The sequence below is a fragment of the Athene noctua genome, chromosome 2 (assembly GCF_965140245.1).
Source record: "Athene noctua chromosome 2, bAthNoc1.hap1.1, whole genome shotgun sequence".
NCBI lineage: Eukaryota > Metazoa > Chordata > Aves > Strigiformes > Strigidae > Athene > Athene noctua.
This window is the reverse complement of record NC_134038.1, coordinates 148962157-148974848: the sequence shown is the minus strand read 5'-3', so window position 1 is coordinate 148974848 and position 12692 is coordinate 148962157. Positions and strand designations below refer to the sequence as shown.

The 12692-nt window shown below is 37.1% G+C and overlaps 1 protein-coding gene across 1 annotated transcript in view; it reads left to right on the top strand.

The window, feature by feature from the left end:
- Positions 1-11757, top strand: part of ABHD5 (abhydrolase domain containing 5, lysophosphatidic acid acyltransferase) — a 30024-nt gene extending 18267 nt beyond the window's left edge. Inside the window, exons 4-7 of the mRNA XM_074900602.1 lie at positions 1783-1937; positions 5644-5755; positions 6297-6483; positions 8783-11757. Coding sequence (XP_074756703.1) covers positions 1783-1937; positions 5644-5755; positions 6297-6483; positions 8783-8872 — 544 coding nt within the window. The 3' untranslated portion in view covers positions 8873-11757. The remainder of the gene's footprint in view (positions 1-1782; positions 1938-5643; positions 5756-6296; positions 6484-8782) is intronic.
- Positions 11758-12692: the final 935 nt, after the last annotated feature.

Genomic DNA, 12692 nt, shown 5'->3' with positions numbered 1-12692 from the left:
CTTTGTTTTCATGCCTCACTGTGCTTATATTGAGGTTAATTAGTTTAGGGGTGTTTCAGTTTGTGCTGTCACATTACTAATGTTTCTCGGAAATAAAACTAACACCATCAAATTAGCGAATTGACTGGTAGGATATTAAGACCACATTGAATCAAGTGATAAATATAGCACGGCTTTCAGCCAGATTATCTAACAATGCATTAGAGGCTTAAGAGATTCTGGATACATATTGTGAGGAAAGTAGATCTCTTTCTCCAAGCTTAGATGATCTGTTAATTTATTATGTCGCACCAAAGTAATTCATGGGACAACTGAGGCTACTAGTCCAAAAAGATTCTCATTTAGAATATTTCCGGGTGGTGGTGGGTCATAATTTTCAAATACTGCAACTTCTGGACTACTGCTTTTGAAGTGATTCTCATGGTCAACTTCCTGTTATCCTGGATTATGTTGTAGGCTTGATTACCAAAAGGAGAAATGCCAAATAGGAAAGAAAGTATTAAGAAAGAGAACATGAAAAAAAGCTAACTCTGCACATGTGTTTGCTGTATTATGTTTAATGCCCTAGTTTGTGCACAGAATGCGTGGCTGTCCCGAACGGCTCTTCATTGCTTGCAATCCTTAGCCTGTAATCTCTCCTGCTTGGTTTGTGTAGTTAAATTCTACCCAGTCCTCTCTTACCGTTGGTGTTTGCAGCTGTGTGCAAATGCACTCATGGCTGAGCTGACAGCCAAGGAACATCTTTGTCAGCTTAATCCTTTTCAACCCCTCATTTCAAGCACAGATTTTTGGTTTCTCAACTGATTATAATCCAGAAATAGCCTTCGGAATCACCTCTGACATCATTTTAGTTGCTAAGAACTCTGCTGTATAAAATATTTAGTCTCATGGTTTTGAAAGAGAAGAAAGTCATGAAGAAGAAAGTAAAGAAGATGAAGCTTGCATGGAAAATCACCTTAAACATGCAAAACTGTGGTTAACAGTCACTTTTTCAGAAATTGGAAGTATCTAGGACAGTTAGAGTAGGTGTTATTATGGGATTAAACAGAAATGTACGATTCCAGTCTACCAAGATGAAATAGATTTTTTTTTTTTTTTTTTTTTATTTGAGGGGGACTCGCAGCATGAACTGATTGATAGTTGCATCTGCTGGAGACTCCTACTATACTCTCTGTGCTGAGGTTCCTTTGAGTAATAGTTTTATAAATTGTATATCTGATGTTTATTTCATGACCTAAAATCAATAAATTTAGAAAACATCTGCTAATTTTTCTCTGCCTCTCTCAGTTCAAATTTTACTTTGATGATTTTTCAGGTAAATTGCATCTCTTCTTACAACAGAGATCTTAGATTACTTGAAAAGAAAGACTTTTAGCAAGTTTATTTAAATGAAACATGCAGTTATCTTATTTTCTCTCAAATTAAACTGCTCCTGCAAATAATATTGACTGAGCATATATATGAGGCAGTTTTTAAAAATAAAAACAAGACTGGCCTTTATCTCATATGTGTGTGACAGTGGGTATCTGTTGAACAGTAAGTTTCTTTTAATGACATAAGCTTCTGAGTTTCTGGTTTTCATATGCATGATTAGTTGCAATTCAATCTATCCCTAATTAGCAACTGAAAGCAAAACCATTGATGAATCAGAAACCAGGTAATAAGTCACTATGATATAAATGACTAAACCAGGTTGCATAGTCCAGAGATAGCATATTTCCACCATACTCAGTCGAAGAAAAATTGATGTAGTCTAAACCTCTGAACCTTTTTTGCCAACAGGGTTAAACATCTTATCTTAGTGGAGCCATGGGGTTTTCCAGAGAGGCCTGACAATGCTGAACATGAGAGACCAATTCCAATCTGGATCAAAGCACTGGGAGCTATATTGAGTCCATTTAATCCATTAGCTGGACTGAGGATAGCAGGACCCTTTGGTGAGTTTTAGCTGCTCTTAAATACCATTTCTGTTTTTGTTAAACATAACCATGGGGCAGATACCCCGTTAAGATAAGCTTTGTTGCAAGCCCATATCACCCACAGAGAAAAGTTGGAGGAGAAGGTGAGAGGATTTGAACTCTTTAGCACAAGAGGGCAAGTTCTTTCTGTTAGAAATACTGGTATCATAGTTTATAGCAAGCTACATTATACTATTGTAAACTACAATTATAGTGAGTCAGATGATGTGGACATCTGTTGGGGAAGCCTGACAGAGGCATGAATGTGAAAAGATTTTTTTCTGGTTGCCTGCAGTCACAGTCCATTTAGTTTCCCTTCAACTGCAATTTGATGGCCAAACAGGATTTCCGAATTTGATTAACATTAGAAGGCAGTCTCTCATAAACTCATTTGTCTTTGGCCTGAGTTTAGAGGAGTTACATTGAAACTGGGTTCTTTCCATTAGACATTTTCTTACTACTATAGAAAATTTTGTGGGTCTCATTGGTGTCCTGTGTTACAGTGGCATTCTGTCCTTCATGTTTCTGCATTTCTTCAACAACACTGATGAGATGTTAGATAAAACTGTATGTACCCTAACACTAGGTTAGGTAGGGATGACCAAAAATACTGCAGTTTTAGTTTATGTGGGGAGTGGGGAGAAGGGTGTGATCAACTCATCAATTCATCATATGTATTCCTTCTAGAGGGGAAAGAAGTTATCTGTGTGTTACACTCACTACTACAGGAGTATCTGCTGGAGAGGCTTCAAAAAAGATATCCTTCAGGCCTCTCACACGTTAAAATTAACTCATCTCTTCATCATTTTTAGTATTCAATCTGAAAATAAACTAGTGACATTTGTAGGCTTCGTTTACATTTAAAGCATGTCCATTTCCTAAATATCTTTCTATAGAATATATATTTTAATATGCTGATCTATTTGATTGTCTTCAGGAGTGTGACAAAATTAGCTTTTCGGACAAGCAACATGTTTTGTATGAACAGATTTTTTTTTTTTTTTTTTAAAGTAAAATGCTAATTTGGTTAACAAAATATCCTGGAGCATATTGAGTGTTAAGCACTGATTTAATGCCTTTTATCCAAGAACAAATGCATGCATAAATCAATCCATGTGGAAGAGTTCAAAGCTGAAGTTGTCTCCCTTAGCAAGGAAGTGCAGTCAAAACCATGTTGCAGAAACAGACCTTGTCTTGGCAAGGTATCCCCAACCTAGCCTCACTTATAGGGTGCTGTGGAGGGCACTGCTTTTCAAAATTTTTCATCCATTTCTCATTCCACGTGTTGAAAAAGTTTTCCATAATCAACTTAATGCACAGTTCTTGACAATGCATAGTTCTTAGAGAAGGGTAAGTTAAACACTGTGCTGCAAGGTAGACATCAAACCCAACCTGATGAAGGCACTGAACCAAACCTAGGTTTCCTTCTACGTGCACATGTGCTTAAGCTGCTGGGTAGGCATAGCTGCCTGATCCTCACTATAAAGTCAATTGCTCTTGGCCAAAGGTATGAGTTAGGCACTTAAATGTGAGCCAGGTTCTTTGGGCTATCATGATGGTATCACATGGATGCCTAACAAGACCCGCAGGCAGATACTTAAACCTGGGAGGGAGGCAGAATCAAGAGACATCTTTTTCTTTGAGTAGTTTCCAGGTAGTTGATTTGTAACTTTTCCTTCACTTAACTGGAGCAGTCACCCAGGAGGCTCAACAGTATAGGAGCTTCAGTGATTAGGTTGGATTTCTGAATTTCATTCCTAGAGCTGAATGCCTAAAAATTCCTCAGGACAACAGTAATGTCACTGTGATCGCACCCCTCTTGTGGAACTCACAGTCCTCAGTGTTAGTATTTCTTTTAGCATTGTCATGGTTTAACCCCAGCCAGCAACGAAGCACCACACAGCCGCTTGCTCAGTTGCCCTGGTGTGATGGGGGAGAGAATCAGAAGGGTAAAAGTGAGAAAACTCGTGGCTTGAGATAAAGACAATTGATAAATAAAGCAAAAGTGGTGTGCACATGCAAAGCAAAACAAGGAACTCATTCACTACTTCCCATCAACAGGCAGGTGTTCAGCCATCTCCAGGAAAGCAGGGCTCCATCATGTGGAACGGTGACTTGGGAAGACAAACACCATCACTCTGAATGTCGCCCCCCTTCTTCCTTCTTCCCCCAGCTTTGTATGCTGAGCATGAGGTCATATGGGATGGATTATCCGTTTGGTCCGTTGGGGGTCTGTCCCAGCTGTGTCCCTGCCCAACTTCTTGTGCAGCCCAAGCCTGCTCACGAGTGGGGTAGGGTAAGAAGTGGAAAAGGCCTTGACTCTGTGCAAGCACTACTCAGCAATAACTGAAACATCCCTGTAATGTCAACACTGTTGTCAGTACTAGTGATTGGAAATGGGGATGCTGTCGCCTCTATGCTGATAGCAGGGGAAGACGCATAATCTCTTTTTCCAGGTACTCTTACTCCCCAGACAGATAGAAAAAGATAGAGGTCCAGCAACTGAACTCTCTATAGAGAAAATACAAGCAGCAGAGTAAATTGCAGAATGTTTGCAAAATCTTCATCGCTTCAGGACTGAAATCGCTGTTTTATAATGGAATTATTTTCTCTTGCACTGTACTAGTTTTCTAAATTGGTTTAAAGCATACTTAAAGGTGTGTTGCAATAGTCTGATCTCAAGGTTAGAAAAGCATAGATCAGTGTGGCAAGGTCTACATAAATAGTACCACGCCTTTGTCCAGAGACAGGTGGGAAGAAGTGACATCATCATAATGGCACATTAACAACAGTATTTTCATTTGATAAACCCAAGTGGTAAACTGCGAGCCTAGCTCTTCAGGGATGAATAGTATTCTTAGACTTAGTCTTTGGTGAGGCTCTTGTCTCAAAGATCCATCTGGTCAACTTGAAGAGGCTTCTTCCTGGAAGAAGTGAGTCAGAATAGGATCTTAACTTTAAAAAGGCTGAACTGGTTCCTGAAGGGACCTGCTTCTCCATTATGGCTGTTAAGAGAGCATAGGGACAATAGCTTTCACAGGTTAAATCTCTTAACCTACAGCAGTTCCTGTATCTTGTACTCAGTGTCAAGATTTCTACACCTGTTTTTCAGTATAGAATTCTGTTCTCTCCACTAAATACTAGTTAGATGAACTAGCTTCAGAAGATGACTGTTTTGTGAAAGGATTGCACAGACTTATGTCTAAGGAAGAAAAACAGCCCAACTTTTTCAGCAGTGCCTTCTGGTTCTGAAAGGTGGGATGCTTTTGGCCTACCCAGTGCTGCCAGAGCAAGAAAGACAGTGTTGATATCATGTGAAACTAAACCGGTGGCAAGAAGATACGCTGCTCAGTCCTTTTGCTCGTCCCCTTTGCATGTCTCTTCTATTGCTGCAGTGGCCCTTCTCAAATGTTCCCCATATATATTCAGAGGGATTGAATTACTCCTTTTCTGGTGCAGCATAAAATCCTTTAGATTATTCATGTTTCATTCTTGTTTGCTGTAATGCCATCATGTTTTCCTAAGACATACAAGTGGTGAAACAAAAACATTGGTTTAGGAAGCCATCAAGTTTAGCCACAAGTTCCAAGGAACGCCTTTGGAGGATTGTAATGAAAAGCATTAGGCAATCTGCTAAAGTCATCTATACTAATTCCTCCTCTAATAGTGTTTTCTGTTTTAACAGGATTAAGCCTTGTTCAGCGTTTAAGACCAGATTTCAAGCGAAAATATTCATCAATGTTTGATGATAACACTGTGGCTGAATATATCTATCACTGCAATGTACAGTCACCCAGGTGAGTATGAGTTTCCCAGTGTGAGTTTTGAAGTCTCTTTCATGTACTGAGAGTCTGTTACTCCCTCCAATGGCCATGGCAACAGTGTGCATGCTTTTTAAAAAAAATCATAACATTTGTTGTATTAATTGAAGAAAAAGGTAGCATTGCACTTTTTCTTAATTCCAGAAATTATAAATGTAAAAGCTATCCTAATTATATATTTCTTCTAAACTAACTGTGTGGTAATTCTGAGTGAGTTTGGGAACTAATTTTTTAATTAAAAAATTGTTACAGGAGTTTTAATTTGTAAAGAATTTCTTAATAAACTTTAAAAATAAGACATTTCATTCTTGTGTTATCACCAGTACTGTAAAAACATAGGCTCTTTCTGTTGAAAATTACATGCAAGCCTTGAAAATTTATTTTTCTTAATAGTAAAAAATTCCAGCCTCATGTACTATTGCACTTTGTGGGACCAAAATGCACAGATACTCTGATTTAGAGAACAGTCAGATCCAATGGAAATGTAATTGTTTTTATCCTTTTGAATGACTTAAAGTGGGGAAACAGCTTTCAAGAACATGACTATTCCTTACGGATGGGCAAAAAGGCCAATGCTGCAACGGATTCCGCAAATGGATCAAGACATTCCTATCACTGTGGTCTATGGAGCGCGTTCATGTATAGATGGCAATTCTGGCAGCACTATCCAGTCTCTGAGACCAAATTCATATGTGAAGACAATAGTAAGTTGGCTTTTAAATCAGTTATTTCTTTGTGTGGATTGGTTTAAATGGTATATATGGGTTTTATACCAACTGTGGAAATGCTGTCCCTTTGATTTAAAGCCTGGGGTAATAACTTGTGATTTCTGTAACAGAGGGAGAGATGACAAGTGTTAGATCAGAGAAAACCTAGACAAAAGATTATTGAGTTCCCAGAGTAAGAAGGAAACTTACTGTAGCACTAGAAGCTGAATTAGATCTTTGGGCAAGGTCATTCTTCTGCTCTACAAAATAATCTGCTCTACAGTATGCTAACACAAATAGGTTTGTGGTCACTGTAAGTATCTGAGGTTTTCCTCTGTGTTTTAAACCACAGCAGTCTTGATACTTGCACGTATGTATGACATAGTGAGGAGGCTGTCATAAACTGTTCTAATCTGTCTATAATGCTTTTGTTTCTCTGATAAGCACCAGGTACAAACCACTCTCTTAGGTTCTTGTAAGCATCTTTAAGTCATTAAAAAAATACTTAACGTCTTCCTAGCTAATACATTCTTGTTCAGAGGTATGGCGTTATCATTTAAAATATGTGTACTTGCATCCTGATGCGAATGTGCACACTGCATTTTTTGTTGATTTCCATAAAAAAAAAAATAATTTAAAAGTATTCTTCATGCATTGTCACATCAGTCAGCCATGATAATTGAATATGCATATATGTTACAATGCTACGAGGTGCTAAAATATGTGAATACACCAGCTGTCGTTTTATTGATGTCTAGATCTATCTGGACAGAAGTGTGTAGTATGTGATGTTGATGGTATACTGTGACAAGTCATTCAAATGAGATTTTATAATCTTGATATAGCTGACATCAGAGCTGGAACTCAAAGAAAATACATTGTTACTGAACTGTTTACATGTGTTTAAAGACCACAAATACATTTCATAAATGTTGACATCCAGACTGAAAGTGTCACTTAACTGCTTAACCTGAGACAAAGTTGTAACAAAAAGTCACCGTTAAGAAGTGTACGATATATTGCTAGGATAAGCATTTACCATGCAGGCAGATTTTTCCATTCTGGTCAGTGACTTTTAGAAGGGATTGTGGAAAAGTTTATTTCCAGGTTAAAATTTTGTCAAGCCAAGTAGGATTCTAAAAGGTAAATTGGAGTGATAGAAATTATAGGGACATTTAAAAAAAATGTAGGAGGGAAAGGGTTCTCATGAGTCTGAGGCTGAGATATGGACTGGCAGTGCCATCCACAGAAGTTCTGGGGTTTCATTTGTGTGTTTATTTCTAATTAATTTTTACTTTGTGGGGTTTCTCAACACAATAACATAGCTGTACTTTTCTGGGCTTCAATTAGAGATTTAAGAGGGAGTATTTTAATGGGGGGAGGGGGAGAATAGATTTAAATACAAATTAACCTGATTATAAAATGGAAAGAAAATAGGTCAAGTACCTTTGCTGTACACTATGGTGATGGCTTGCTTGTACCAGTTTTGACACAGAATGATAAATTTTAGAAAAAGGGTAATTGCCCTGTGTGTGGTTATTTAAACCCTTAATTTTGTTACATAGTGGCTGTGAAATAATATAGGTCACAAATGTGGGGTTTTCCCCCCAGAAATCACATCATTTGAATTTTACTTGTCCCTGCTTAACACAGTTGTTAATTCAGAGGGCTGAAATCTGCTTCCACAAGAAAATCCCCAGCAATTTAAGCTTCTGAATTCTTAATCATTTATCCTAGTACCTTCTTTAGTCTCTTCCATATCATTTTTATAATAAGAGAATACAAATGGTTTGATGCTCTCTGTAATGAAAACACTTACAGAACTAAAGAGCAGCCTGGCAGAACTATATGAGTGGAGAAGGAAGGGGATGAAGATGAATCGGAAGTTTGTGTAAAGCACATTCTCCTAAGTTTGCTTTCCAGTGACTGTCACCCCAGTGACAAAAAAAATGGTGTTTTTTTTTCAACAAGGTGTGCAGTTGAATAAGTGGTAGTTTTTCCCTCTTTTCCTGTGTAGCGAAGTGCCTTCATCAGATGAAACAAGCTTTTGTTTTTCCTTACATTTACAGTCCTTTGTGGCTGCATGATACCACCTCCTGGCAGCAATTGCACTAACTGCATTAGCACAGGCTGGGTGCAAGAGATCAGTTTCAGTTTTGAAATTTGTCTTTTCAAGTAATAATGTGTCAAGTAGTTAACGTGTAAAAGTCAGGTTCTTCACATATCCCAGTATTTATTTATTTGTTTATTACGTTCCTGTGATTTTTGACTTGTGTCTTCACCTTTTTTCCTCTAGGCTATCCTTGGTGCAGGCCATTATGTGTATGCTGATCAACCTGAAGACTTCAATCAGAAAGTGAAGGATATCTGTGATTCTGTGGACTGACTGTCTTCTGTTCTTTAGCAAATCGTACTGTAAATAGCATTTAATAGCAATACACTATAGGAAATCATTAAAGAATGCAGAGCTACTGGAACAGGCTCTGTTTACACACTTTCTTCTAAGAGCCATTTGCACACTTAAACCACTTAGTGCCTTTTTTGAGGGGGTAATAGGGAGATGTGAAGCAAACTTTGTACAGCTTTGTTTGAGATTGGTCTTTAGATTATTGGCCTGTCATACATGTAATTACATACAACTTTTTAGACTGGAATTTTCTTCAAAATGTAATTGAATTTTGCACGTGTTGAACTTCTAAAGATGCTGAATTCTCCACTAACACAGAGAACTGTATCGATATAGATACAATGTATAAAATGCAATTTTGTTTCTTTATAAGCATTCATATTTTTAGTTGATATTTCATAGCAAGAATATGAAAATGCTTATGCATTTTAATTTTGGAATCCAGAACTCCATATACCATTTTTTAAGAGGGTGTGGATTTTTTTCTTTATTGAAGATATAGCAAACAGCTTATGAAGCTGATTTTTGGAGAGGCACTGGGCCAAAATAATGAGCAGTGTCTGTCACTGAAATATGTGTGTTTGTAAGGAAGTGGGGCTCAATATTAGGAAATCTTTCTTCAGTTGGATTTTATTTCCATTTATCTCAAGGCATCTTTTTCCATCTGTGCAACTTTTATGAAAGGCTCAGTTTGTAAGAGTTAATGATGTCACCAGCACTCATGCTTCCATAAATATTTTGATGTGTAGATTTCAGTGATCTAAAATACAGAAGATGGCTTGTTAGTTACTCCATCTATTTTTAACACTTTACTGGAAGATTTGTCACTAGCCTAAACCTAACAATTGTAGATAAGTTGACAGGATTTTGATTAGGGCTAGGGAATGACCATCTGGAGCGTAATTCCCTTTTTTTTAGGTAGAAAACCTAGTCTGCTTTTTAGTCAGTTTAGGGTGGAGGAGAGGCAGAAGGAGAATACTGATGTTCTCTAATTGGGAACTCCCACAGGTTAATGTATTTTCGTTAACATGTAGCCTCCTTATAGGAAGGATAATTACTGGAATGAACAATACCACTGTAACAAATTATATGTTTTGGAGATTCTTTATATAATTATATATTTTAACTGAGTATTTCAATATCAGAGATAATCCAGTCTCTGCATCTTTTTGAAATCGTAGTATGAAATTAGTTCTTCACATTCTTATAAATCATATTAAGCAAAATACATTGTCACTTTAAAGCCAGATTATGTGGTGGCTTGTTTTTTAACAAGTTTACGTAAAACTATTGATCTTCTTTTGAATATTAAATTGACTACTGAAGAGTTCTTGATACTTTTATACATAGAGAATTTGAATTAATGATTGCACCGTCTTTAAACTTGAGTGGAATTCTCTGCATTTTTTCCTCAAATTAAGGAATTGTTGCACATATTTATGATGTAGAAAGCAAAAATACCTAAAATATTCAGGAAATACTCCGATTATGTTCCCAGCCGAACATAATCTCTCTCTGAAGGAGATATTTATCTATATCGTGCTATGTAAACATCAAACAGTCTTGTGACTGCTTTGACTGGTAGCACTTAATATCTAACAAGCTAAGGATTTTAATTAAAATTAACTATTAAATTAAATTACTTTTTCAATTAGCAGATGCCAGAATTTTTAAAGAAAATTTTTGGTTAATTGCTAAAATCTTGAGTTCAAAATCCAAAATCAGAATATCAGTTATATTTTTTAATATAAGCTATAAATTATCAGTCATGCCACCATTTAGGTGGATGCCTTCGGTATGTATTTTTTCGCCCTTTTCAGTGTGTTAATTTGTATTGATCAACTGAAACGGCTGTTTTAACTGTGTGTAAAAGCCTAATGTAAAAATAGATTCAGAGTCTCCTTCAAATAACAAAAGATGAAATGAACTATTGGTATTTTCAGATAGCACTTACTGATGGGAACTCTAGATTCCACAGCAAAAGGTGGAAGTAGGGATAAAAATTGTGCACTGAATGTGAATATTATTTTAAATATCCCTTGCTTTTTCATCTTACTGTACTAACAAGACTTATTGCTTAAGTTTTGCACAATAAAAAATAATCTTAAATGTTATGTTTAATTAATGTTAAGACATGATGTTGCTTTTGTAAAAATTGTGTGTAATTAAGCCCTGGAAATCAAGAGTAATTAATAAGTTGAACTAAACAATCCAGAATGCATTAAAAATACAGTAATGCTTATTTTCAAATGTTTCAATGTTCTTAGGTTTCCTTGTATGTATCTGAAACTGGTAAGCGTTTGTCAGCAAGTAGCTGCAAGCTCAGAATACTGATTGTATATACAAAGAAAATGTTTGTTGGTTATCTTCCAGGCAGTATTAGATATTGCTGTGAAGGTCAAGATGGAATTCTGAATGTCCTGTTGTGTGCAACATAACCCAATAAAGTTACTTTAATAAACATCATAAGGGGTGCTGAACAGAAAATGAATGGCACATACTGAAAAGACTTGGGAGCTAGACCTTTTGTGAGCAATTACTCTCTAGGAGTAAGCTCAATTTCTCCAGGAGTTCTGTTTCAGCGCAATGACCAGTTGCTTAAATGCACTGTGGTGAGCACTGAACGCTGATGGTGCTATTTTTATTACAGTGCTATAAAATAAGACAATCACAAGCATAAAGGCACCCAAAGATCTGTCCTGTTCTAGCATCCAGATGAAGACAGCTATGTACCAAAGGCTAGGGCCTAACAAAAAGAATCCAAAATATTAATAAAAATCCAAGATTAACTGTCTAAGTCTCCAGGGCTCGCTATTCTTTTTGAGGTTGTTGTGATAAAATTTTATTAAAGTAACTTAGTAATATTTTGTTTGCATGGCTGAGTTCGTCTTGTTACTTATTGAACCCTGCCAGATTAGATTTTAGTTCTGAAAAATTGATTTTCAGAGAAGTAATTTATTGATAAGACTCTATAATAAAACATTGACAACCATCACAAGAAAGTCCCCGTTTGTATCTGATTGTGAGATGGAAATGGAGAATGTGAATTTGTAGGTATTAAGCTTGGAAAAATGGGCCCAAAGAGGAGAAATGCTGTCATCTGGTTTCACTTGGATCAAACCAGAGCTGGCATTTCTTTTTAAACCTTATCTTTTTAAGGTTGCTACAACTGCTTGTGCTGAACTGATGTGACAGTCTCTGTCTGAAACGTTCTCTGTGCTCCATTGTGGTTCCTCAATTTCCCAGCCCTTACAGATAACAGTTATTCAGCCTTTTGACTGGGATTAAGACAAGGTTAAATACAATAAAAACATCTGGAATCAATGTATGGGCAGACATATTCAGGAATGCCTGTAGTGCTAGTATTCATTAAAATATGAGCCTCCAGATGCCGAAGGCTAATAGTCAACTGCTGTTTAAATGGGGCTCCTCCACGTATCTGTCATTTTGCTGGGTTCTTTTACATTGGCCAGTTCACTGTCAGCCCACCCTGCAACATTTAAGCATGGTGGTACACCCAAGTTGCCAGAAGCTTTCATCTGAGGACTTGTAGGAAACACAAGTGAAACTTGTCATAGGGTAAGTCACTAAAGGTAACTGGAGAGAGACATATTTTAGTGGGACTAGTGAGATCAGATCAGGACACGGGTGTGTGCAGCAGCTGCCTTCTGGTATTAGTGGCAGTAGATGAAAATGGATGGAGACTTCAGGTTTTCAGACAGGTGATGGATGGGCCAGTGTGCAGAGCGCAGGCCCGTAACCGGAATGGCAGCATGCACTGCAAGGAGCAGTAAGAACT